The sequence below is a fragment of the Nuphar pumila genome, chromosome 3, assembly GCF_984573655.1.
Source record: "Nuphar pumila chromosome 3, dmNupPumi1.hap1.1, whole genome shotgun sequence".
NCBI lineage: Eukaryota > Viridiplantae > Streptophyta > Magnoliopsida > Nymphaeales > Nymphaeaceae > Nuphar > Nuphar pumila.
The window spans coordinates 146,406,084-146,430,286 of record NC_143251.1 but is presented as its reverse complement, the minus strand read 5'-3'; the positions used below and the strand labels follow the sequence as shown (position 1 = coordinate 146,430,286).

At 37.7% G+C, this 24,203-nt stretch overlaps 2 protein-coding genes and 1 long non-coding RNA gene across 3 annotated transcripts; 1 reads left to right on the top strand and 2 right to left on the bottom strand.

The window, feature by feature from the left end:
* The first annotated feature begins 6,502 nt into the window (after positions 1 to 6,502).
* Positions 6,503 to 11,928, top strand: LOC149844320 (UDP-rhamnose/UDP-galactose transporter 6-like). Its single transcript, XM_090000499.1, has 6 exons — positions 6,503 to 6,961; positions 7,226 to 7,541; positions 9,163 to 9,347; positions 9,472 to 9,672; positions 10,533 to 10,694; positions 11,242 to 11,928. Exons 2-6 carry the CDS (start codon positions 7,412 to 7,414, stop codon positions 11,569 to 11,571), a joined length of 1,008 nt encoding a protein of 335 aa, XP_089856625.1. The 5' UTR covers positions 6,503 to 6,961; positions 7,226 to 7,411; the 3' UTR covers positions 11,572 to 11,928.
* A 4,165-nt stretch (positions 11,929 to 16,093) lies between these two features.
* On the bottom strand, positions 16,094 to 20,535 carry LOC149844319 (reticulon-like protein B8). The gene is made up of 5 exons (XM_090001075.1): positions 20,412 to 20,535; positions 19,964 to 19,990; positions 16,933 to 17,017; positions 16,550 to 16,691; positions 16,094 to 16,430 (listed from the first exon to the last, which is right to left on the bottom strand). The coding sequence occupies exons 1-5, from the start codon at positions 20,533 to 20,535 to the stop codon at positions 16,182 to 16,184; spliced, it is 627 nt and encodes a 208-aa protein (XP_089857201.1). The 3' UTR covers positions 16,094 to 16,181.
* A 1,596-nt stretch (positions 20,536 to 22,131) lies between these two features.
* Positions 22,132 to 22,825, bottom strand: LOC149844318 (uncharacterized). The gene is made up of 2 exons (XR_016431190.1): positions 22,782 to 22,825; positions 22,132 to 22,473 (listed from the first exon to the last, which is right to left on the bottom strand). It is a non-coding gene; the product is annotated as an uncharacterized LOC149844318 (long non-coding RNA).
* Positions 22,826 to 24,203: the final 1,378 nt, after the last annotated feature.

The window sequence follows — 24,203 nt, the reverse complement described above, 5'->3', positions numbered from 1 at the left end:
GACATGACACTTGGCACCCGATTGATGACTAGTTTGACAACTTTGAGAGGGGTTTCAGACCCTCAGACGACAGATTCTGAGAAAACTCCCAATAGAAAAGTTGTTCAAAATTTACTCATCTTTCCAACAAATTAAATTTTTTAATTTTTTGATCAATATTCTGGAATTTATCTTCAATTTATATTGTTGTATTTTCTGTTCTAAAATATATGAATTGTAGAACATGATATGAAGCATGCAGACAATCAAGCAACTATTCGAAGCAGTAGATGGTCGATTCAGCAAAACATCAAAACATAAAAGATATGCTTCAAGATGTAATAATTCCAGAACTTCAATTGGATCAACAAACAACGCTGAAATGAACAAGTTATGACAGAAATACAAAGCTCTAGCAGAAACTTCAAACAACAGAAGCTATCCCAGGTCACATGCAATAGACTAAACTTTGCCAGACATTTTCAACACTTAATGAAAATGAATCAGGCAAAATGCTAAACATCAAACTTTAAGAGTCAAACATTAAATTTCCAACAAGCTATGACTCATAATTTTTTATGCAATAGATAAAGAAATATGATGAAAACACAGAACAGTAGCAGGGATGCAAAACACTGAACATAACTCTGATCTTGTCCAGACATCAAAAACTTGCTAGGAATTTTCATGGCCTAACACAGATGATTCAAGAAAACGATAAACAAAAAAGTCGTAGGGTAAGATCTTGGCTTTCCAACAAGATTGAGATTGCCTAAATAAGACCAGTATCTAGAGAGATACAGTCAAAATATCGGGATAGTGTCAGACACTCTTGAATGCAGAACCCGATTCACGAAAACAAAAACTTTGATTTAGCAAAGATGAACTTCAACAAGTTAAGAAATTTAATTTCAACACAATATCAAAATAACAGTTGCTTAATCAAAATCTACAGTCCCGATTAACAAGTTTCAGATCAATATCATAATCAATCATAAACTTGCAGAAATGCAAAGAACAAGTAGAATGGTGTATCTAATTTTTACAGCCAGCAAACTCGATCTTCCGTAGCAATACAAGCCATTCACGACGAGCTTGAGCAACAGAGGATGAAGATTCGAACGTCCACACAACAGAAGCAAAGACTTCACGCCTTGTTCACAACAGTTCCAACGAACCACAACAAGGTTTTCCATGTGAACCAGCAATACCACCCAACGTCTAGCACCTTTCCAAACTCTTCAGAATTTTTTTTTTCTCTCAAAATTTTCAAATCAATCTCTGATGGACGCCCCCCCCCCCCCCTTCTTCCTTGGTCTCTTAAACTCCAAAAGAGGAGTGTCATAAAGGGAGAGAGGGCCTTTCCAAGGCTTCCTCCATTCCAAGGTTTTGAATGCTCATATATTTGGCTTGAGGTTTAAATTCTTATTCAACAGCTATATTGACTTTCAAGTTAAAGGGAATTCAAATTGAGGGTTGAACTTGTCCACTCATGGGTGGCACCAACTAGGGGTCCAATTTTGGATCTGGATCTTAGGCAAGATCCAAATAAAGTTGAAATCTAAAACCACACTGAAATGCATTAAAATAAAATACAAATAAAAAATAAAAACTACCCTGGATTCCCATACACCCTCTAGTACCACAAATGAAATCCTACAGAGCACTAGAACTATCTGGATTCATAGAATCCGATACCTAAAAAAAATAAAAAAAAATATTTAATATGATTCCTTAATTTGATAAAATAAAATCAAAAAATAAATGCAATCTCTGAGAAGATAAATGCAAAATATCTCAGAAATTGAAATACGATATTCAAAACGGATTTGGGCTTTCGAAGATCTAATTTGACTCAGATAGTTATGCACGATTGGATCTATAATGCATCACATCCTAGATCGAGTCTGGTGAGTTGAATTTGGATCCAACTTGTCTTCAATGTTCGGATCTTCAGAATGCATTGCATCACTGCCCCGCCTCGGCCTGTTTGGACCGGGGATGAAGGACATGAAACGAGGATGGAGGTTAAAATCAAAACCCGTACGGGAATGAAGATTAAAATCAAAACCCGTACGGGAATGAAGACAATGACGGGATTTTAAGATGGGGCGGGGTAGAGACCTTGTCCCCCGCTCTGATGCCATCCCTATGAGTCTTGCCTCTTTGAAGCAAGGTAATCATGGTTTGTCACCTAACATAGGATGATCATAGTTTGAAACTGAAGCTGGGTGTACTCTGCAGTAGACTGGGGAACCTCAAAAAATTTACCCATTGGGTGCCTTGTAGTATGTAGTCGGTAATAAGAGGTTTGCCCTTGACCTAACCAAGAACATAATAAAATTCTAAGAATATGCTCAAAATGCCCAACAAAATTAACCCACGTCTAGAGGGAGGGTCAGGTGCAATGTGATTGCACCCTTTTAGTGTGCTTACACCTGACTACCCTCCATCTGCTGGACCCTACAGCTGACAGGCTGTATCCTGTGGAGCAGCACACCTAAATTGTGCACTCACATTGCACCTGATCTTCCCTAAGCTCATTGCCTCTAAAAGTGAAAAAGAAAAAACAGAAAAGTTCTTGGTTGTCATGTATACTTATGAATTGGCTGAAGGCCCAGGATTGAACCCCTCAGACACATGTGCCTTTCAAAAAAAAACAAAATGTATACTTATGAATTGATCGATTTTTGAAGATACTTTTTTAGATGTCATGAACACCACATCCGTTGGATTTGATTGGTTCAAGCATTATACGTGGTGTTCATGACATTTAAAGCCCAAATGCGTGGGTTCGATCTGTATTTTAATCAATAATTACCTCAAATGATCAAGTTTAGCTCCTGGCAAGAGCAGTTAGTTCACGTCACCTTGTGGTGGGATGTTGCAAGTTCCAACCCTAAATGGTATGGTTGTATAACTGGTAGGGGTCTGCCTAACCCCAGATCGAAAAAAATAATAATAATAATAATAATTACTGCAAATAATATTGCACCGGCAACGGCATAGCAGCCTTAGCAGGTTAATTTCTTTCTTGTCATTGTCCAATTAGGAAGAAATACAGATGCTTTGAATCAATGAAGCTGAAGATCACCTTAAATTATGCATTTAATCAAAACAAAAGCTTAACATGATCAACAATTTTGGACCATGCCATTGCCAAGCACATGTTATTCATTTCTAGTTAACCATTAGATGTTTTATATTTAGCAAACCAGGTCTTCTTAACTTGTCAACCAAACAGGGCCTGAAGCCTGAAGGGGTAATGTGGTTTTAGGATCCATATCCATGATGGAAAAAAGATCACATGCACCAGCCGTTGAAGATGATGTGTGATGGCAACATTTAGAAATGAAATATTATATATATATATATATATATATATATATATATATATTTAGAGAGAGAGAGAGAGACCCACGGGATCATGAGATGATGCACTTGGTATTATAAAATAGGATGATATATAAAAGTCTTAAGGCGTCAAGCACAGGGCAACAGCAGAGCACATGATCTCATTTTGATACTAAAGTAATAATGAAAATCAGAAGCAGCTGCGCCATTTCTTTTTGGTCCTCACGTCCTTGTTGACATTAATTTTCATGAGTCCTTTTGCTTGTAGGCTCTTCCAAAGCATCGTACTTGGTAGTTTCTTGCGTTATGGTGCACAAGTTTTGTGGACGTGATTTTTGTATGACGAGGAGAAATCACTGTTATGGTTTAGACTAATACATCACGGGTCGAGTGGTACCCACAATACATCACTGGACCGATTCGTGATATAAAGCTCTAATGAGAATTTCCTCCCTACCTACTGAAACAGTTTCTTTTCCTGTTGGCTTCGAGTTTGCAGCAAAGATGCACACACACCCAAAGTATCAAACCCATGATGTCCTTCAACTTGAACCCCTTAAGCTGACCCACCTAGTCAAGTGAGGTACTGGGCTTTGCGATTCAAACCATCTGGATTTCCCTTATTTTTTGGTTTTTTATGGTGTTCCCTAGAAATAATCTAGACGTAGAAAGCAAAATGCTGTAGCGCAATACCATTAGAATTCTTTTTGAGAGGAAAGAAAAGAATTATATTAACATTATGAAGAATGGGACGAAGAGAATTCGTCCAAAGTACAGCACTTTACAAATCACCTATGAAAGTACTCTACTCTGGGAGGTACTGTACTGTAGCAACTACTCTGACTTTGAACATATAAAAAGTTGGAGCTAACAAACCCGTCCAGCCACTAAATCATCAACCTAGTCTGTCATGCTCGACCCGTTATACCTTTGTCACACATTCAGCATATTCCATCAATCAGAGAGATATACAAATAATTGTTTGGAGTTGTCCACCAAAACGGAATATAAAAAAAGAAATAAAAAAAAAAAATTTGTCAAATACCCCTCAAAACGTTTCTTTCTAATTCATTCACACATCAAATGCCCCCAATCATAAACCAACGGTGGGTTGTTTTTGGGTTAACCTAACTCATAGTATGAAGTTGTCATTTTTACTCTTATAATTAATAAAATAAAATTACTTGTTTACCCTGACTTTAGAAAGATGTGCAAAGTAAGTTTGAGTATGTGGAGGGCTTGTCAACCGAATGTATAGCAAAAAAATTATTGTCTACAATGATATTTGATCCGTTGACCTCCCTAAAAAAATCACAACTCTAACCAATAGATCAACTCAATAATTACTTGGCCCACTATAACACAATTGGGTTTCGTTTGGTTCCTCAATAATTGTTTAGCTAAATTTCTGAACACAAACTAAATGCATTTTTGTTTGACCCAAAGTTATATATATATATATATACATAGGTGACAAAACTTTACGAATTCAAGAATCAAGATCAATTAGCTATTTCTATGATAGTAACCATGTGAGTTTTAAGGTTTTTATTTAGATCAGACAACCAGTATCACCATCATTGACATTTATTTAAAATATTTAACTAAAACAATGCATATAATTGTAACATCTAAATATCTGGTTAGACTTGTGATTTTTGCAGAAAATTATACTGCTATGCTTTGACTTGAGGAAGTCAGGGCGATTCGTTACTTGTTGACTTCAAAAATTATCTCATTTTTTTTTTTGTTTTGTATCATCAAAATGACTACGCTATCTCCCAACTTATTAAGTTGAACATTTTCTTCTTGAATTTCCACTCTGACCAAGTCGTCCTTTAAATAGACAGCTGATTTTCAAGCTTGCTGAAGAGATGATATTTTCAGCTGATTATCCAAAAAACAAGAAAAGAAAAGAAAATCGTCGTGCCGCGCTGGCCCATTGAAGGAAATAGGCCCCTGACATGCTTACCCTAGTTAGATAATGTACGATGACAAGTCAAACCGAGCCAAGCACCACTTGCAAGTGCTCAACTCGATAATTTTACCAGTTGCTCGTTGCATGGAGCATCTTCTATTAGCCCCAACAGGTAATGTTACGACCCAACATTACGTTCTAGCTTGATACAAGAGTATCCTACTCCTACCACCGAGGTGGTATCCCAAGTGGTAAGCGGGTCCTGTGTCAAGCTGAAGGCTCAGGATCGAATCCCTCGGACACATGGGGGGCTGTTTTTATGGTAGGGGTCCACCTAACCCCAGCTTGCCTTTCAAAAAAAAAAAAAAAAAAGAGTATCCTACTCGTTTCATTGATTGGTACACTTTCTTTGCAAAATCAATGAATCAGGTTTATTTGGGAGGATTAAGTGCAATGTGATTGCACATTTTTAGCATGCCGCTGCACCGAGCCTTGCTGCATGTAGGGATGGCAGTGGACCGGGGTGGGGGACAAGGTCTCCACCCCCACCCTGTTTCAAAATCTGAACTTTCATCCCCACCTCCATCCCCGCACGGGAATGGATTTTAACCTTCACCCCCGTTTCATGTCCTCCATCCCTAGATCAAAGGGGGGTGAGGCTGGGCGGGGGGGCCTGTTTCTCCTCGGTCTATAGTCATTCCTGAAAGAATTGGGGGAAAGGCAGGGATTGAGACGGGAATGGGCGGGGCGGGGGAAAGCATAAGTCCATCCCCGCACGGGGATAGATTTTAACCTTCATCCCAGCCTCTATCCCTGTTTCATGCCCTTCATCCCAGGTCCAAACGGGGCAAGGCGGGGCGGAGCCCACGTTGTCCTCCGGTCCACTGCCATCCTTAGGTGCTCGCATGGTGAGCATACAGCGACCTGCTTGACAGCCACTCATCTTGACATTTCACGAGATGGGTGCGGTGTCCATCTCGATAAATGTTGGGATGGATGGTCTTGGCTGCATAACAATGACCGTTTCTCACTGCCAGCGCTTAGACATGTCTACGGTCAACGCGGCATCTCTTGGTCCGTGACGGAGACGTCCGAACCAAAACGCTGGTTTCCTTCTCGTCTCATAACAAAAGAAAAAACTCATGAGTATTGCTTTCCAAGCTTCAGCCCGTCGTATGCTCTGTAACACGTGGAAATTTCGAATACAAATTTTTTATAAATACAAATAAACGCCATTGCCTCCTCGTTTTCGCCTCTCTCTCTCTCTCTTTTTCTCTCTCTACCAGAGGAAGCACGGCGGTCGTTTTTTCGGATTTTCCGGCGGGAAATCTTGCTATTACGGTCGCGAACTCCCCCCTTCCGGCGAGAGAGTTCACGACCTTCTCCAGTCCATCTTCTTCGTCGATCCATTGCTGGAATTCTTCCGGGATTGCAAATCCGAGTCACCCGACCCATCGTTGACCGGCGAACTCGACGGAGACAGCAAGAAGTCACCGGGAGTATCCGTTCGTTCTCGAATCTGGAAGATATCGCCGGAGATCGATCTATAGGCGGACTCGGAGCTTGCAGTGTCGAAGTTTCCATTCCGAGATCCACCGGGAAACGTACTCACCGGTAGTTCTTCGGTGCTGAAGTTTCCCTTTTCTAAAACATTTTTTCTCCCTTGTTGTGCACGCCAGAGATTCCTGAATCTGGTCGCGTGATTTTTAGGTAATTTGAGATTTTTTGCTTGAGATTTAACGTAAAACGACGGAAATTGTAGGATTAGATCGTTATTTAGTATCGTTTCGATACTCAGAGATCGCCGGAGTTTTCCTTTCTCCTTATTTTCTTTTATTTGTAAGGAGATCATCCGGGATATCGCCTGCAAAATTCAAGGAAACTGGAAATAGTCTGAAGGCTGAAGGCTTCAGCTGGAGATTCTTAGTAATCGTTTTAATTTTCTGAGGTTTTTTTTTCTGGCAACATACTCAGGAGGTGCAGTCGGGACGCTGAAGACTTCGTGAAGGTAGAAGCTATTCGAGGGAGAAAATTTTGGTTTCCCTCTACGGCTTAGAATTGCCTAGTCGGAGGGTATTTTTTTCATGGGAGTGTCGAAAGTTGAATCGTGAAGAAGGAGAGGGCAAAACAAGGATTTTTTTTTTTGCTTTTCGGAAGGGAATGGCATCTCCGAGCAAGGCAGAGAAAAAGGCAGCATTAGATGTTGCGTCATGGATGTTCAACGTTGTTACCTCGGTTGGAATCATCATCGTCAACAAGGCCCTAATGTCCACCTATGGTTTCAGTTTCGGTAATTTCTCGACTATTCATCCGTTACCTGTTATTTCACTGCCTTGTGGAGCCTGATTTCGCTTCAAAATCAATGAAAAATATCGAAAAACGCGTATGTTGGTTATTTGGTAGCACTTCTTTATTCTGCTTTATTGTCTCAAAGGAAGAAAAAAAGAAAAAGCGGTTATGGTGCCTCATTGGTTAGTAGCTTTTATTCTGATTTGTCAATTCAAGGGATAGAAAGAGGAAAAACTTGTCTCGGTCATTAACTGGCACAAGTTATGTGACTAACAGTGGTTAATGCATTTGTATGCTCGCTGCTACATCTTTTCCTGTTTATGAAATCCTGGGTGATGGTGCTCCATTTTGCCGGGATTGCTTTGCTCTTTGCTTAGCTGAAATAAAATTTATTAGCAACCGGGTCTTTCACTTTGATGTGTATTTGGATTCAAATAATGTGACATTATAATTTGGCAGAAATAGTTAAAGGTCAAAATGTAATTCCACGGAAATGTTTACAATGCTTACTCAGCTTGCTTGCTTAGGCTAGTTTGTTAATATTTTGTGCAAATAACTAGAAAATTCGATTGGTAGTTTAGCATTTTAGCAACAAGTTGAACAAGCACAATTTTGACGTCAAAAGGTTACCCTTTCTTTTTTTATGTTTTTCCTGTATTTGTGTTTATATTATATTGGTAGTAGGATGCTCTATTCATATGGGGCTTACCTAGGTAACGCCCTCCTGTTATTGAATATTGATTCATGTGGTGATTTACATATACTGGGGAACAAAGCCTTTTATTCCTTTTTGATAGCTTCACCTCCTGGGATTGGGAAAATTAGCAAAAACACGCTTTAATTGCAGAGAAACATGCTGTGGAGAATTGAATCATGGCCATATCAGTTGTTTCATGACCACCATTATGTGTCAGGATTCCATTTATAATGTCCTTCTCCCACTAGCTTCTTAAAATTTGATAATGTACCGCTCTCATTGTGTTGGTTTTTTAATCCAAATCTCCATATTTCAGGTCTTTGAGTATATAAGAGTATTCAACTTGTCTTTGCATTGTGATCGGGAACCCATTGTTGAACATGCAAAGAATGTTTTCAAGCAAAATTGGTTTTGATAAGATACTTCAATTAAGTTTTGGACTTATTTGAGTTGAAGTTCATATCAATGCATTTTTTTTCTAGTACTTGCCTCGTGTTGGTCTGACAAAATTTCCTTTTTCTTGGCAATAATTTTAGTGGTTTAATCTAGGTTTCTTGGGCTGAATTGTCTCTCTTTAATATTTTTTCCACTTTTTATTGTGAAATTTTTAGTATTTTAATACTTGAATTCGTTTAAGGTTTTTCTGGATTCTTGTTTTGCCTTGCCTTCTCCTACAAGTAGATTCTCTTTTTCCACAATATTTTCTGTGGTGTAAAAGTCAGTTCTATTGTGTGCTGGATACTAGCATTATTAGGGCCCTATGAAGAGATTGTGTTTTTTAATTTCCACTTGTGACTGATTCCGTACTTCTATACGTGATAATATTGTGCTTATTTTAATAATTCATGTTCTACATGTCTCTTTACAGCTTTTCTGATGTAGCACTCATTTAATTTTTCTCTTTACATGCTATAAATTTCTGCAGCAACAACATTAACTGGCCTCCATTTTGCCACCACAACCCTGATGACTCTGGTCCTTAGGTGGATGGGTTACATCCAAGCCACTCATCTGCCACTGTCGGAGCTTCTCAAATTCGTTCTGTTTGCAAATTTTTCTATTGTTGGCATGAACTTGAGTCTCATGTGGAATTCTGTGGGGTTTTATCAGGTCATTACTTTCAACCTTAGCTTTTCTTAATAAGTGATTGATTTCAACTTTAGATGTAATTCATGGAGTTATTTTCTGGTAATACATTGGTTTCTAATGATTGAATCTGTTATTGGGTTGCCAGATCGCCAAGCTGAGTATGATCCCAGTTTCTTGTTTGCTTGAAGTTGTCTTCGATAATATGCGATATTCAAGAGACACGAAGCTTAGTATACTTGTTGTTCTCTTTGGCGTTGGTGTCTGCACTGTCACTGATGTCAGTGTGAATACCAAGGGCTTCATTGCAGCTGCTATTGCTATTTGGAGCACTTCTTTGCAACAATATGTAAGTGAAAGATCTTATAGCCCTTGTGCATGTGATCAACTCAATTAATTTCCCGTTTTGTATCTTTAGCTTGGAAATTTTGTGTCCGAACTCTATGTTTTGTAACAGTTGGGCATACCACAGCTTGAATGAGAATTGAGTCTGGCCAGGTCCTGTGTGCAAACAATGGTTCAGGTGGCTTCGGTCCTTGATATAAGTTGTCAAAGCCTCTGCTAAGTCAGTCCTAGTCATTCATGCTAGTGATGGCTTCATTGTTCAGCTTGATTGCCAACAAGCTGAAATTTACATTGTTTTGATGATTAGTCTCTAAAAAAATACAAAATGCAAGGATGGTTTCTGGTCGGTAGATATTCAAATTTAATTTTCAGGTATGAAGACATCCAATCATTGGTGATGTTTCAGGACTTTGAAACAGTTCAAGTTTCATCGTCTTTTCTACTTTCTTATGACTATAAACCTTTATCTTGAAAAAACACTCAATCCATGTTAAAAGAATTGTATATGATTGAACCATGTTTCTTCAACTACTGCCATTTGTGTGCAAATGCTGCTAGAATTGGAGGAGTCTGTGGGTCCTTTTTGTGGATATGCGAAAATATGGACTTTATGTTGGATTTTGTTATGGCCTATTATTCAAGCCTTTGTGAAAATGACTCAAATCAGTTTCAATTTTATGAATAGTTTCCCGTCTCCATTTCTTTAAACACCTATATATGCTGTGAGAATGTTCATGATTTTCATAAACTTATTTAATTCACATGCATGTGAAAGTATGGTTTGCAACTAAGAATTATTTTTATTTTGTTGGAACAGGCATGTTGAGAAACATTGATAGTTCTTTCTTTTCATTTCTTTGGCAGTATGTGCATTTCTTGCAAAAAAAGTATTCACTTGGATCATTCAACCTATTGGGCCATACTGCCCCGGTTCAGGCTGCAACACTGCTGACCCTGGGGCCCTTCGTGGATTTCTGGTTGACAAATAAAAGAGTTGATATGTATAACTTCAATGTCACCTCTGTGGTAAGTACTTAATGTGATAATTTCATGTATTTTTTAAGGGAATTTCTGTTTAAGGACAAATTTGTCTAGTCCTGATGTAAGTGAACAAATGATGGATCAGAACAGATAGAATTTTCAGAATTTCAGGTGGTTTGTAGCCTTTAAAAAGATAGAAATAAAAAGAAAAGAGTATACAAAATGTCATAATATGGAATATTGAGGAAACCTGTATTGCTTGGTTGAGAAGTTAATGTTATGAGCCCTTAAAAATCTGTTGAAAAGATTGCAGTAGCATCTTGAATTCAAAACGTTATTGTGGCTGATTTTCTTCAGGTTCTTTTATCATCACATGTGATTCATGGTACATCAAGTAATTGTATTACGATACCTGATTTTCACATTTTGCTATTTTGAAATACAAACTTGACTACTTTTGTAGCCACCATCCATTTGTGAGATGTTTATGAGCTATTTACGATATTCAATGTCATGTGCTAACATAGTTGTTTTCTTTCTATTTTTAATCTGTTTTTATTCCGGTGTTGACTCTGTTAATACTTTTATGCAGATCTTCATTGTTTTGTCCTGCACAATAGCAGTGGGCACCAACCTAAGCCAGTTTATCTGTATCGGAAGATTCACAGCTGTTTCCTTCCAAGTTCTGGGCCACATGAAAACCGTCCTTGTTTTATTCTTGGGCTTCTTGTTCTTTGGCAGAGAAGGCCTCAATTTGCATGTAGTTCTTGGCATGATCTTAGCAATAGTTGGAATGATCTGGTACGGCAACGCAACTTCTAAGCCTGGAGGCAAAGAACGTTGGAGTTATCCTGTTCCTGCTGAGAAAACTCAGAAACCCGCTGGTTTGTCAGAACAAAGTGCTCTTGATGGAAAGGTTTAGCAGCTGAGGAGATGAGCTGTGCTTTATCTTTTGACATGTATGTGGGGTCTTACCAATTCCAGTTAACATTTTAACATCAATATCCATGGTATGGTTGACATTCCTTCATCTTGTACGGTATGTTTTGTTCTGTTTCCTTTTCTGTTCTTATTGGAGGGTTGCAGATCAATCGATTCAGATTCCCAGAAAATTGCTGTCTGTGCTCGTTTATGAAGAAAGTTTCCTTTTTTGATATCGAGGATTAAACAGGCATAATTGTTAGTCGATTTGTTCCTTCTTGAATACTTTTCGAGACAAGGAAATTAAAACTCATGTATTCTCCTCTTAATTTATTGAATCACAGGTTATTTTATTTAAGTTTTTGTTAGTTATAATTTTTAGTGTGTGTGTGTGTGTACGCTCTCGTTTGCAGCTTGCTCTCTCATCAACCCTTTGTTGTAATATTTCTAATGTAAGATCGATTGGAGTCTAACGAAAAGGCTTTGTGCTGTAAATTACAAAGGGCTGTCTAGCTTGGCCATTCTCAAAGAATCGCCAAACTTTTTCAGTTATTACATTTAATTGCTTTCATTTCCATTTGTTTCAAAGATGCATTTGGATCGCTCAGTTTGTCATTGCCTTGTCAAATAAACTAATATTTATTTTTGTAACAGCAAAAAATTAGTTATTTTGCCACCGTAAGTCAAAAAGATAAATGAAAATTTTGCAAACACACGCCTAACTTTCGAGATAGTACTATGCCTCCGGCCACAACATGGCCCAAAAAAGTGGGTATAGGCCCTTATTCCGCAAAGTCCATAGCAAACAAGCTTGTGCCGAAAACTTGCATTAAACATTTCATACAGCAAGAGAATCAGTCAAAGAACCAATAAAGTTTTTTTGCATAACTAATTGCTCACGCCGGCTGCTTATGTAATTGCCGTCGTGTTAATCTAATGAAGTTATAACTATGTTAGTTGCTGAATGTTCACAGCATCTTTGGGCAACTATATGATTGGCTAGGTGATTCCAAGCACAGTGACGAATGTCAGGTCCTTTATGAAAACATGTGAAAAAATGTAGCATCATGTGAACATTTGGATGCCATGTATAGACAAGTGATTTCTATTTAATTTTTTTTAAATAGCACCATTATCTAGCACCCATTTATTTTTCTAGTATGTATTATTTAAATTTTTACCATGATTTTCGCATAAGTTGTTTTACTTATTTTAATTAATCTGCCAACATTTTCTCGGTAAATTCACAGGAATAATTACCGTTTTAACTTTGTAATCTTGTGTCACCATGTTTCACAGTTCAAATGTTCTTCGTCCTGGGCTGATGGCAAAAGAATGTAGATGCAATGATATTTCGAATGATGATAACAAACAGGCACTCGTGCCAACAGTGCCTTTTTTCATGGAAATACCATTGAACAGAGTACGGATCCCGTCCTTTGACGTGGGACGGGTTTCATCCTATATTCAATCCTACCCATTCCCATCCAATCAATGGTTAGGATTGGTCCACATTTTCACTTGGATGTGGACTAATCCTAGCCATCCAGATGCTTCAGATGGACGGCTAGGATTGACATGGGACCGAACTGTCTTATGTCAAAGGACGGTATTCTTTCTGCATTAAACAGAAGTACTATCCTATACACTCGTATAGATGGCAGAATGATGAGTGCTTTCACACCTAAAATATCATATACACTCCTACTCGCATAGTGACAAATCTCGCAAAAATATTGCGAGAAATTACCCGAAAGTTAAAAACAGCAATTGCTCCTGATATTTTCAATTTCTCGTAAGTTTTTCAACAAAAACATAAAATGTCGTGTTTTAAATGTGATACTTATGTTTTTGTCACCTATTTATTGTGAAAACCGTGTGGTTTTTATTTTAAATCATTTTTATGTATATTTCTTTATAAAAAAATTATTTTTTATATATTTAATTTGTTTTTTATTGTCGATATTTTGCAGAAAAAAAAACATGAGATTAAAAAAAAAAAATCGAGTGCTTTTCTGGCTGCCGTATTTTGCCGTTTTGTTACTATGCCTATACTCCCGTACGTATAATTGTAGGTCTAAACATGTCTATATATAGAGAAGACATTCGAATTTATTTTTCGACTGACAGAAATCTTAATTGGACGATTGGAACCTGCATTCCCTTCATAAAAACATCTAACATCTAATGAGTTTGCCAAAAGAAAAGGGTGCCACAGCTCCAAAGTTAGGCAACACCAAAGAAATAAACTTGGATCTAACAAGACTACAAGCAAAACATGGCACATTACTTAATAGCTTGAATTCCATTCGTTTCAAACTCAAAACCCAAGCCCAAACAGGATAACCAGAAAAGGTGGAGGGGGATGAAAATAAAGCAAACCACCTATTCTAAAAGAAAAAGAAAAAATTGTCAATTCTGTTTTTTATCTTTCAATGAAACTCTGGTTAGCTTCTTTAGAAACTTTTCATCCAAAACGCTGTACTGTTTCTTGATTTCAATCATTGCCTTGTCAGCAAAACAGTCAACGTGATCCCCATACCTCTCGTACAACGCTGGAACTGTATGCAACATGAAAAATGCTGCACAGAAGATATAGCATGTCTCATTTATAAGCAAAAAATATCTTTAAAAAGCACAAAACATAACAAAATTAATACAACTGAGATTTAGTGCAATATCACCAAAAACCTCATTCTAGAGGCGTCACAGGATCTTATGTGATTAGGTTAGCTCTTTCTCTTTTTCTTTTCGTTTTTTTTTTGAAAGGATTATGTTGGTTCAATTATCATGATAACAGATTCAGTCCCTAGGCTACGAAAATAAAGTATCTTCAAACACGTGTTCCCTGCCCTCCAAGGGGAAAGTCTAACTCTTCTGAGTGACTTGCACCAAAAACCTGCTAATGACTATAATAAGAGTTGCTTCCAAATTGCGGGTCTTGATTTGCACCATGAAGAAGAGCCCAGCGAATGCACATCCCTAATGGTTGCTAATAGAAATAAATAAGTTTTGATACTAGAACACCCCATAATGGGTGTATAGCATATTATAACATTTTTCTGTATATGTTTTTCTTTCTTTAGATAATCATTATGGGGCTAGGCAGAAAACTACTGTATCATATCGTACTTACATGAGAAATCTTCCCTCATAAGAAAATTCCCCTCAAAAAGGTATTGGCAAAAGAAAGCACGAGTACAATTCATTTACGATCGGGAACCAATCTAGAGATTTATCCTTTACAATGCAATCTGAATAGTCGACTGATCTTGGCTAACAGGGGTAAATGTCTCGACTGTATGATCTCTATTTGTGAATACAATGTATCATTTTTCTTTTGAATAGATGTACATGTTCAACGTTTTCCAACAAATTGAAGGTAGGAAGCTGACTATCGAAACACTGCCAATAGCTTTTTCTTTCGATTGAGAATAGAAACCTTAATTTTTCCACTAAATCTAATCTGGGCACTCTTCATCTTCCAAGAGTGTGAACCACCTTTTTTCCATATTAAAGAAGTCATAGGACATAACGAAAGATGCTTGGTTGATTCATCTGCTGGTTTTGATACAAAAGGAAAGCTGTAACAGTAATTGTCTGCCAACATTTCCATCTTCAAGATGAAAATATCAGAAAGATAAGCACAACCCTGCTCATGATAGGCATGCGCAGGATGCTTTGCTTGCAGAAAGATCCAGCCAATCAGCATTTACAAAATGCTTTACAGAGAATTACAACCAATCAGCATATAAACAGTTCACATAGTATTCTCAGAATGCACAATGTAATGGTCTGAAAAAAAGTTCTGACAAATCTTACATAAGAAAATCAACTGCACTTAAGGATGGGCACAGAGAATGGGGGCATATGCATACCAAGTTCCTAAAGATTTCTTTTTACAAATATATAGGCCCTTGCATCTAAAACAAAGCAAAGGAGAGGCTAGAGATACGTGGTTCGGCTTTTACTTGCCTACATCCACGGGGAAATCAACTTAATTACTTTTCCCAATATTCAGTCCTTTATATACATCACGACTTGCCTTTACGAAAGGATCTTTCTCGGATATTATTTTCCTTTTCATAGCTATCCGATATATCAACAATATGCTTTATCCGCACGTCAGGCAGTTTAGCATTATTGGCAACAGCACAAACATTGCCACTGCATAAGGTAATCTGTTCAGCATGATTATCGTTGCCACATGAACCAGCATGCCCATCTTCATCGCCATGTTTGGTAGCTTCACTATATTGCTTGACAAGTGTATGGCGTTGTATGGTAAGTGCATCATGGTTAATAGCATCTACTATTCTACTTTACACTCATTTCTTATCCAAGCTGACCATCAAATTGCCTCTGATGCAGCCACTGCCTAGGACAAGTCCATGCAATCTTCCCCAGCTTATTAGTCATTTAATATGCTTATAGAGAAGCAGGCTGAAGTTTCAGCAGTTCTGCCTAGGCTTGGGCAAACGAGAGAGAGAGAGAGAGAGAGAGAGAGAGATTTCCCACTACATCAATTCTATTCTTGCGTAAACTTGGTCAACAACCAAGTCACAATGGCAATACCCTGTAATATCTTCTATAAATGAGAAGCAACAAAATTTATTCAGAAATAATCCTACAAAACACATCTAACTTTGGGCAGAATGAAAGTAAATCAAATTCACAGAAAGAAAATGCATAACGCCAACTAAGAAACAGAAAAGAGCATAATAAAAAGAGAACAGGGAAATCAACAAAAAAAAAGGGCACAGAAAAGAAGAGATGAGTTATTAACAGACCTATGTAGAATAAGGTTAAGAAACTGCAACAACTGCCAACGAGAGAAAGAATCCATAGTGCAGCACCCACCTAAAGAGAAGTTCCATTAAACAAAGGCAGCAACATAAATCTATCATTAACACAGAAGGTTTTCATTCAATATTGAATTTTTTTAAAAAAAGGGGAAAAAATCGTAGCAAGAAGTATACCATGAGAAATTTCTTCAAGCTTCTTGCTAATGCCACCTCCCTAAAGTTAGCAATGCTTTCATTTATTTCAGCTGTCAAATACACAGCTCCACTCACAAACACATCTTCCTCAAACTGAAACATAGGAAATCTTGGCGGAGACCTGAATCCAGAACAGAAAATAGAAGTATGAGCCTAAGAAAAACTGAGCAACTCACTGGTTGGCAGATGAAGTAAACACAATCCAGAATGTTGATAAATCTGGGACTTGGTGTCATGCACTTAAACCATAAACTGGCAGAAGAAACTTGCGTTTGAAGGAAGGTACGGTGGACCAGATGAACAGCATAGTCAATGACAACATAAGAGAGTGGCAGACCAAAGTAAGCAAGTGATAGCCCAACCATTCAAACAGAATCCAGATGACGGTAACTCCTGCAAGCACGCTTGCAGAGATGCGTTTGTTCCTCCAGAGCAGAATATCAGCAGCTGGAAAACCAAATAAAAAGTGAGAAAAGTAACAGCTCTTTATTTTCTATATTCTCTTAATGAATTTACAAAGCAGTATATATAGCCAATGAGGCTGACAAAATATATTTTATGCGATAAGGATGCATTCTGTTTTCTACAGCTAACTTCTTGCTAATCTTGATCTTCTAGGATAGAGTATCTCAAGTTCTTGCTAAGAATAAGGGATAGTTATCAAACATTTAAGGAAATAGTTATCAAACATTCTCTCCCTCAAACCAGAGCATACTGATTTAAAATGCTCAGTTTGGAGACTAGCAACTGAAACTGATTCTTTCCCAGTGCTTTAGTGAACAAATCAGCCAACTAAAGATTTGTATTCACATATTTTGTTCGAACTACTCCCTTCATTAGTTGTTCTCGAACAAGACAATCTATGTCTATATGATTTGTTCGTTCATGGTATACCGGATTAGAGGCAATGTGTAATGCTGCCCGATTATCACATAAAAGAGTTGCAGGTGAAGAATATGAGATCTTAAGATCAACTAGGAGATATCGCAGCCAAATGAGCTTACACATTGCATTTGCCATCGCCCTATATTTGGCTTCAGCTGAAGAACGAGACACAGTATTCTGCTTTTTTGTTTTCCATGAAACTAGATTCTCTCCAAGGAAAACACAATACCCAGTTACTGTCCGTCGAGTATCAGGACACGCTACCCAGTCTGAATCGAAGTAAACTAAAAAATGACATGAAGAAGAAGCTTTGAAAAACAAGCCTTGTCCGGGGCTTCTTTTAAGATATCGAACTACTCTTAAAGTTGCTTCCATGTGAGGCCTTCTTGGCGAGTGCATAAACCGGCTTAAAACATGTACTAAAAACATAATGTCAGGTCGTGAGATGGTTAGATAGATTAACCTGCCCACAAGACAACGATATTGCGATGAATCTTTTAGAAGTTCTCCATCCGCCGAGCTCAGTTGATGATTTTGTTCTATTGAAAATTCAACCGATTTTGCCCCACTTAGTCCTGCTTCATCAAGGATTTCAAGAGTGTATTTCCTTTGTGAAATGCATATACCAGATTTGGATTTAGAGACTTCAATGCCCATAAAATATTTAAGAGGACCTAAATCCTTCATGTGAAATTGTTTGTGTAGATATGCTTTAACCCGATTAATTTCATCCTCATTGTCACCAGTCAGCACTAGGTCATCAACATAGACCAAAAGTGCAACAAATCTATCATGTTTCTGGTATGTAAACAGAGAGTAGTCGGACTTGGATTGAAGAAAACCAAACTGAAGCAAGGTGGCAGAAAACTTCTCGAACCAATTTCATGGGGCTTCTTTTGAGACCATAGAGATTTATTTAATTTACACACTAAATTCTCCCCCTGTCTCAAATAGCCCTCAAGAAGACTCATATAGACATCTTTGTGTAAATCTCCATATAAGAAAGTGTTATGCACATCCATTTGATACAAGGATAAATTTTTAATAGCAACAATAGAGAGAAGACATCGAACAGTAGTTGCCACAGGAGCAAAGGTTTCATGATAGTCAAGACCCTCCAGTTGTGCATAACCTTTGGCAACAAGTCATGCCTTATACCGTTCTATTGTACCATCTGCTTTATATTTAATTTTGAATACCCACTTATTGACAATAGGTTTAATACCTAGAGGTAATATCATGACAGTCCAAGTATTATTTTTCTCAAGAGCACGGAGTTCAACTGACATAGCCTCTTGCCAACATAGATTTTGAATAGCTTGACTATAGGTAACAGGTTCATGATTATGAGAAATGGCAACTAAGAAGGTTTTATGGGATATTGAGAAGCTATCAAAGGAAACAAAATTAGCCAAATGGAACCGAGTACCTTGCTTGGAAGTGATTGAATTGGATGAGGATTCAGCGGCCAACCAATAAAAGTGCTTTAAGCGTACCGATGGGTGTCGTTCATGAGTGGATTGGCGAAGGGGTTCATGAGTAGATAAATCAAGTTGGATGTTAGCTTCTATAGGTTCAATGATAGGCTCAGGTATAGTAGATTCGGATCTAGTAAATTGATTTAATGGTGAAATTTGAAGAAGGTCTGGTATAGGTAAAGGCAAAACTAGATCAGTGGATATTTCTTCATGATTATAAAAAGAAAAAAATTCTTCATAAAAGATTACATATCCACTAGTGAACACCTCATGTTTTTCCAAATCAAACAACTTATAAGCTTTTTGTGCATAAGCATAGCCAATCATTATGTATTTTCTTGCTCTAGAATCAAACTTAGTTTTATGGTGAGTGTAAACATAAGCTTCAAAAAACTCGTAAATAAGTATAAGAAGGTTTTTTTATTGAAAAGCCTCTCATAAGAAGTTTTTTCACCAAGTTTTTGTATAGGAGTTCGATTAATTTTGTAGGCAGCAGCGAGAACGCATTCTCCCCAAAATTTTAAAGGGAGATTGGCTTGAAACATGAAAGCTCCTGCAACTTTAAGAAGATGGTGATGTTTTCTCTCGACAATGTTGTTTTGTTGTGGAGTTTCTACACAACTATGTTGATGAATGACTCCTCGTTTGGTAAAAAAAATTTGCATTTCAAGAGAGAAAAATTCTGACCCATTATCAGTCCAAATTTTTAAGATTTTTGCTTTAAATTGAATTTCTACCATCTTGAAAAATTTTTGAAGAAGAGACTTGGTTTCAAACTTATGCCGCATTAAGAAAACCCAAGTACCTATAGAGAAGTCATATACAATGGTTAAAAAATAATATGCTCCAATAAGAGATGCTTGAAAATAGGGACCCCACAAATCACAATGAATAAGTTCAAAGACTTTATTTGAAGAAATTTCACTTAAAGAAAACATGAGTCTAGTTTGTTTGGCACGAGGACAAACTTCACAAGTACAATGTTCTTTCATAGAAAAATTAACTCCATAATCATGAAGCAATTTCATACCCTTGTGAGATGGATGACCAAAACGTTAGTGCCATAGGTTGAAGGTGGAAGTCTTGATTGAGGTCAAGCTTGCTGGTATGCTTGTTGAAACTTTTAAGTGGTAAAGCCCATCATTTTCCTCACACATTCCAATCGTCATCTTGGAAGCAAGGTCCTGAATAAGACATTAATCAAAGAACATGATTGAACAATTCAATGCTTTCGTGATTTTACTGACAGAAAGAAGATTGAAACAAAAAGAGGGAACACAAAACATTTTGCAAGGATAAATTAGGTGTGATGTTAACAGATCCAACATGAGAGACTTCCAATTTTCCTGTAGGGAGACAGACTGGTAAAACTTCAGATGTAAACCAAGACTGGGACAACATATTGAGTGAAGTTACCATGTGTTCACTTGCACCAAAATCTATGATCCAGTTGCAAGCATGTGAAGAACAGGACATACCTGCAAAATTGACCGAAGATGACTGATGTTTGACAAGTTTCATCAGCTGATTGTATTCCTCCATTGTGAGTAAAGGAGCAACATTGGATAGTGTACTAGAGTTACCTTCAGACGTCTTATCCATCGCTGAAGTTGGTAATTCATTATGTTCCAAAGTAGATGGCTGACCTGTCTTTTGTTGAGCTGCAACATTGCTTGTTGAAGAAGATCTGTTATTGGAAGATTTGGCTTTAAATCTAGGTGGAAACCCGTGTAAGAAATAGCATCGTTCCTTAATATGTCCTACTTTATTACAATGATTGCAGACATGCCGATTGCTTCTGAAGTTTGGTTTGAGTTGTCTGGAGATATTCTGTTGAGTGATGAATGTTGTTTTCTCAATCCCGCTAGGAGATATACGTGCTTCTCTTCTTGTATCACAAGAGAGTAGATTTTTGCCACAGAAGGAAAATGATCTAAAAGAAGAATTTGTCCTCTAATGGCATTATAAGAGTCATTCAGTTCTATAAAGAACTGAATGACTTTTCTCTTTGTTGTTGATCATTGATTTCTTTCATAGCACCACACGTGCAATAAGGCAAAATAGAGTATGATAAAAGCTCATCCCACAATGATTTGAGCTTAGTGAAATAGTCTACTATAGACATTGATTCTTATTGGAGCCTTGATATAGCATACTGAATTTGATATACTCTTGGTGCAACACTTTGGGTATATCTTTCTTTGAGATCGTCCTAGACCTCTTTCGTCGTGGTAGCATATATCACACTGTTAGCTAATTTTTTTGAAAGAGAGTTCAATATCCATGAGAGAATCATATGATTACATCGAATCCATATATAGAGACAACTCAGATGAAGTAGAAGCAGGTTTAGCAATGGTACCGTCAATAAATCCGAGTTTGTTCTTGGCGCTAAGGGCCATGATGATGGCTCTGCTCCATGTTGCATAATTTTCTCCATCAAGAACTTGTGTAACCAGAACTATACCTGGGCCATCAGAGTGATGCAGATAATACGGGCTTGCCACATCAACGTTGTAAACCGAGGAGTTAGAAGCCGTGGGTTGAGGATTTGCCGAAGATTGAGAATCAACACTCATGATGAAAAACTCGACATGAGCATACAGAGCCTATGCTTAATGAATTTACAAAGCAGTATATATAGTCAATGAGGCTGACAAAATACATTTTACACGATAAGGATGCATTCTGTTTTTTGAGGCTAACTTCTTGCTAATCCTGATCTTCTAGGATAGTGTATCTCAACTTCTTGCTAACAATAAGGGATCACGATCAGACATTTAAGAAAATAACTATCAACAAAAAGATCAAAGCTCACTCCACACTAAAAACAGACAACACTTAGCATAGTTCCTCCACTGCATGTAAATAATGATTTCTTTGAAAAAAAAACAGGGTTGCCCATCAGTCTGCTGCACGCTAGTATGTATTAGCAAGAGGTGCTTAAAACCACATGATTAAAAAACTAATTGTTCAAATTTATGGATTTAAAAGAGATTTAAAAACAAGAAACACATGGGTAAGAGCTAACTTCACAGCCCACCTACGAGGAGGATTGAGAAGAAGAACATAATTAAAAAAAAAAAAAAACTTAGTGTTGGATAAAGCAACCCATCTACAAATGATTAATGACTTTTCTTCGTTTCTGCAATCATATGATGCATACAGCAACTAGACCGATAAATTTGCAGTCCCAGGTCCCAAGTACAAAGGTCCATTGAAATAAAAAAGAGAAGAAATAATAAAAGTCAAAATTCCAGCAAATACAGTAGGAAGAAATAAAAAATTTTACAAGTAGAACAGAAAGTAAAAATCAAGTAAAAAAAATAGGATCATTCCTTGGGTTTTCCTCCACCCAAGAGGGCGTGAACGGGCTTGTTCTTGCTGCCCAAAACACTCGACGGTCTCTCGCTATCGGAATCCGATGACGATGAAAATTCTTCCTCGATCTTATCCTTCAGCTTGTGGAATATAGACTCTGAGTTCGAATATTCCGTTGTGCCCGCCATTTCTCCCCCCTTGGAAAAAAAAAGCGGGAAACTAGGAAAAAAAAGAAAAATCAACACATATTCTGCAATCTTCATGAATCACGACGAACGCGCAGAACCCAAAGTTTTGAAAATAATGATAGTGTCTATAATTTCTTCAAAGAAAGAGAAAAGATCGCCGTTACTCTGAATTTTCATCTAAATCACATCAACAAATTCGATTAAATAAAAAAAAAATTCCAAAGAGAGCACGATAATTTCATCTTGGGTTTCCAAGAGATGGATGGATGGCATTGAAATCATTCACTATCAAATTTAACAAATAGCAGGAAATTAATTACGAAGGCTGGAAAAATTTACTTAGTGAGGGGTGTTTTCTCCCTTGAAACGTCAGCTGATCAGAGAGAGAGAGAGAGAGAGAGAGAGAGAGAGAGAGAGCACTAAAACGCAATTATATCGAACACGGATCCCATCATATGGTTTCCATCATACATTCAATCCTATACATCCAACAGAACGCCACATAGGATTGAACGTACGATGGAACCCATCCTATTTAAAATGATGGGATCCGTGTATCTCCGGATATTCTAATCCGACGGCCAACACGCTCTCAAGTGAAATTTTTTAAAATCAACGAGGAAATGCCCCCCCGAGTAACGCCAAACAAGTAACATCCCTACACGTGTAACAATAGTGGCGGACTCTCGGTTCGCGTCTCACACGCACGACCCAAAGGCCGAAAGCGCGTGTCCAGCGGAATACCTTTTGGTTGTCCTGTGGTGTTTCACTACACTTTCTAGAGCAATGGTGTTGGGAGCACTTAGATAAAGAAAAAAACTCAACTTGTTCAGAACATCTGTATGCCCGGATAGCAATGTGATGACTTCTTTTTTTGGAAGATGAAAAAGACGAGTGAAACTCGGTTGAATTAGCCAAGTCTAAGGAAAATTTGTGTCCGTGTCCGTGTCATGGGGTCTGGAGTCTGGACTACCCAGCAAGCCCACTGTTTTGGTAGCGCAGAAATGTCAGCCATCGAGACATTCCATCATTTATATCGTGGCCTCCAAAACCTCAATTAAGTAAACTACGATCATGAAACGCACTTGTTCAACAGATATGGTCGTGGTTGAACTATCCAGAAAAATGGTACATCCCTTCGGCAATTGACATGCAATTAGGTTCTGTGTCATGGCCATCCCGAGATCTCCTTCATGCAACTCACTTTGATCAAATCTGACCCTGTAGATGTCATACACGTGGCTTATTTTAGTAAATATCAATATTAAACTTGCCAAAATCCACTTGTGTTAGTATAATACTGTATAAGATTTTTTTATTTTTATTTTTATGAAAGGTAAGCTGGGGTTAGGCAGACCGACCCCTACCAGTTGTACATTTATACCATTGAGTTTTGAACCTGCAACGTCCACACACACACACACTCTCACTCTCTAAGGCAGTTTCATCACTTATCCCATACCAAGTTGCTTCTCACCTAGCCTTTGAGAAGTTCAATTTAGAAAGAAAAGGAATGACTAGAAAAAGAACAAGATGACAGAGTAGACTAGGCCTCGCAGTTGGGGAATACTTTGTTTCTTCTTCTTTTTTTTGCCCATTCTCATCAGCCTTTGTCTCGCCCAAAGGGAACAAAACAACTCGTTCTCACGTGATCTACTACTCACCAAGATGGAGCAATTTACAGGATTGCAGCTCCCCTTTCTATGAGATTTTTATTTTTATCTTCATTGGAAACAACACATACGGATGAAGAAAGATGGT

Bases quoted from the DNA above. Each gene is read 5' to 3' on its own strand.
- LOC149844320 (XM_090000499.1), top strand. From the start codon at position 7,412: ATGGCATCTCCGAGCAAGGCAGAGAAAAAGGCAGCATTAGATGTTGCG. The intron at 7,542-9,162 runs GTAATTTCTCGA...AAATTTCTGCAG, and splicing joins CACCTATGGTTTCAGTTTCG to CAACAACATTAACTGGCCTC. The intron at 9,673-10,532 runs GTAAGTGAAAGA...TTTCTTTGGCAG, and splicing joins GCACTTCTTTGCAACAATAT to TATGTGCATTTCTTGCAAAA.
- LOC149844319 (XM_090001075.1), bottom strand. From the start codon at position 20,535: ATGGATAAGACGTCTGAAGGTAACTCTAGTACACTATCCAATGTTGCT. The intron at 19,991-20,411 runs GTATGTCCTGTT...ACCTATGGCACT, and splicing joins ATCTTCGGTCAATTTTGCAG to AACGTTTTGGTCATCCATCT. The intron at 17,018-19,963 runs GTATGAAATTGC...TTGGTTTTCCAG, and splicing joins TGGTCATCCATCTCACAAGG to CTGCTGATATTCTGCTCTGG.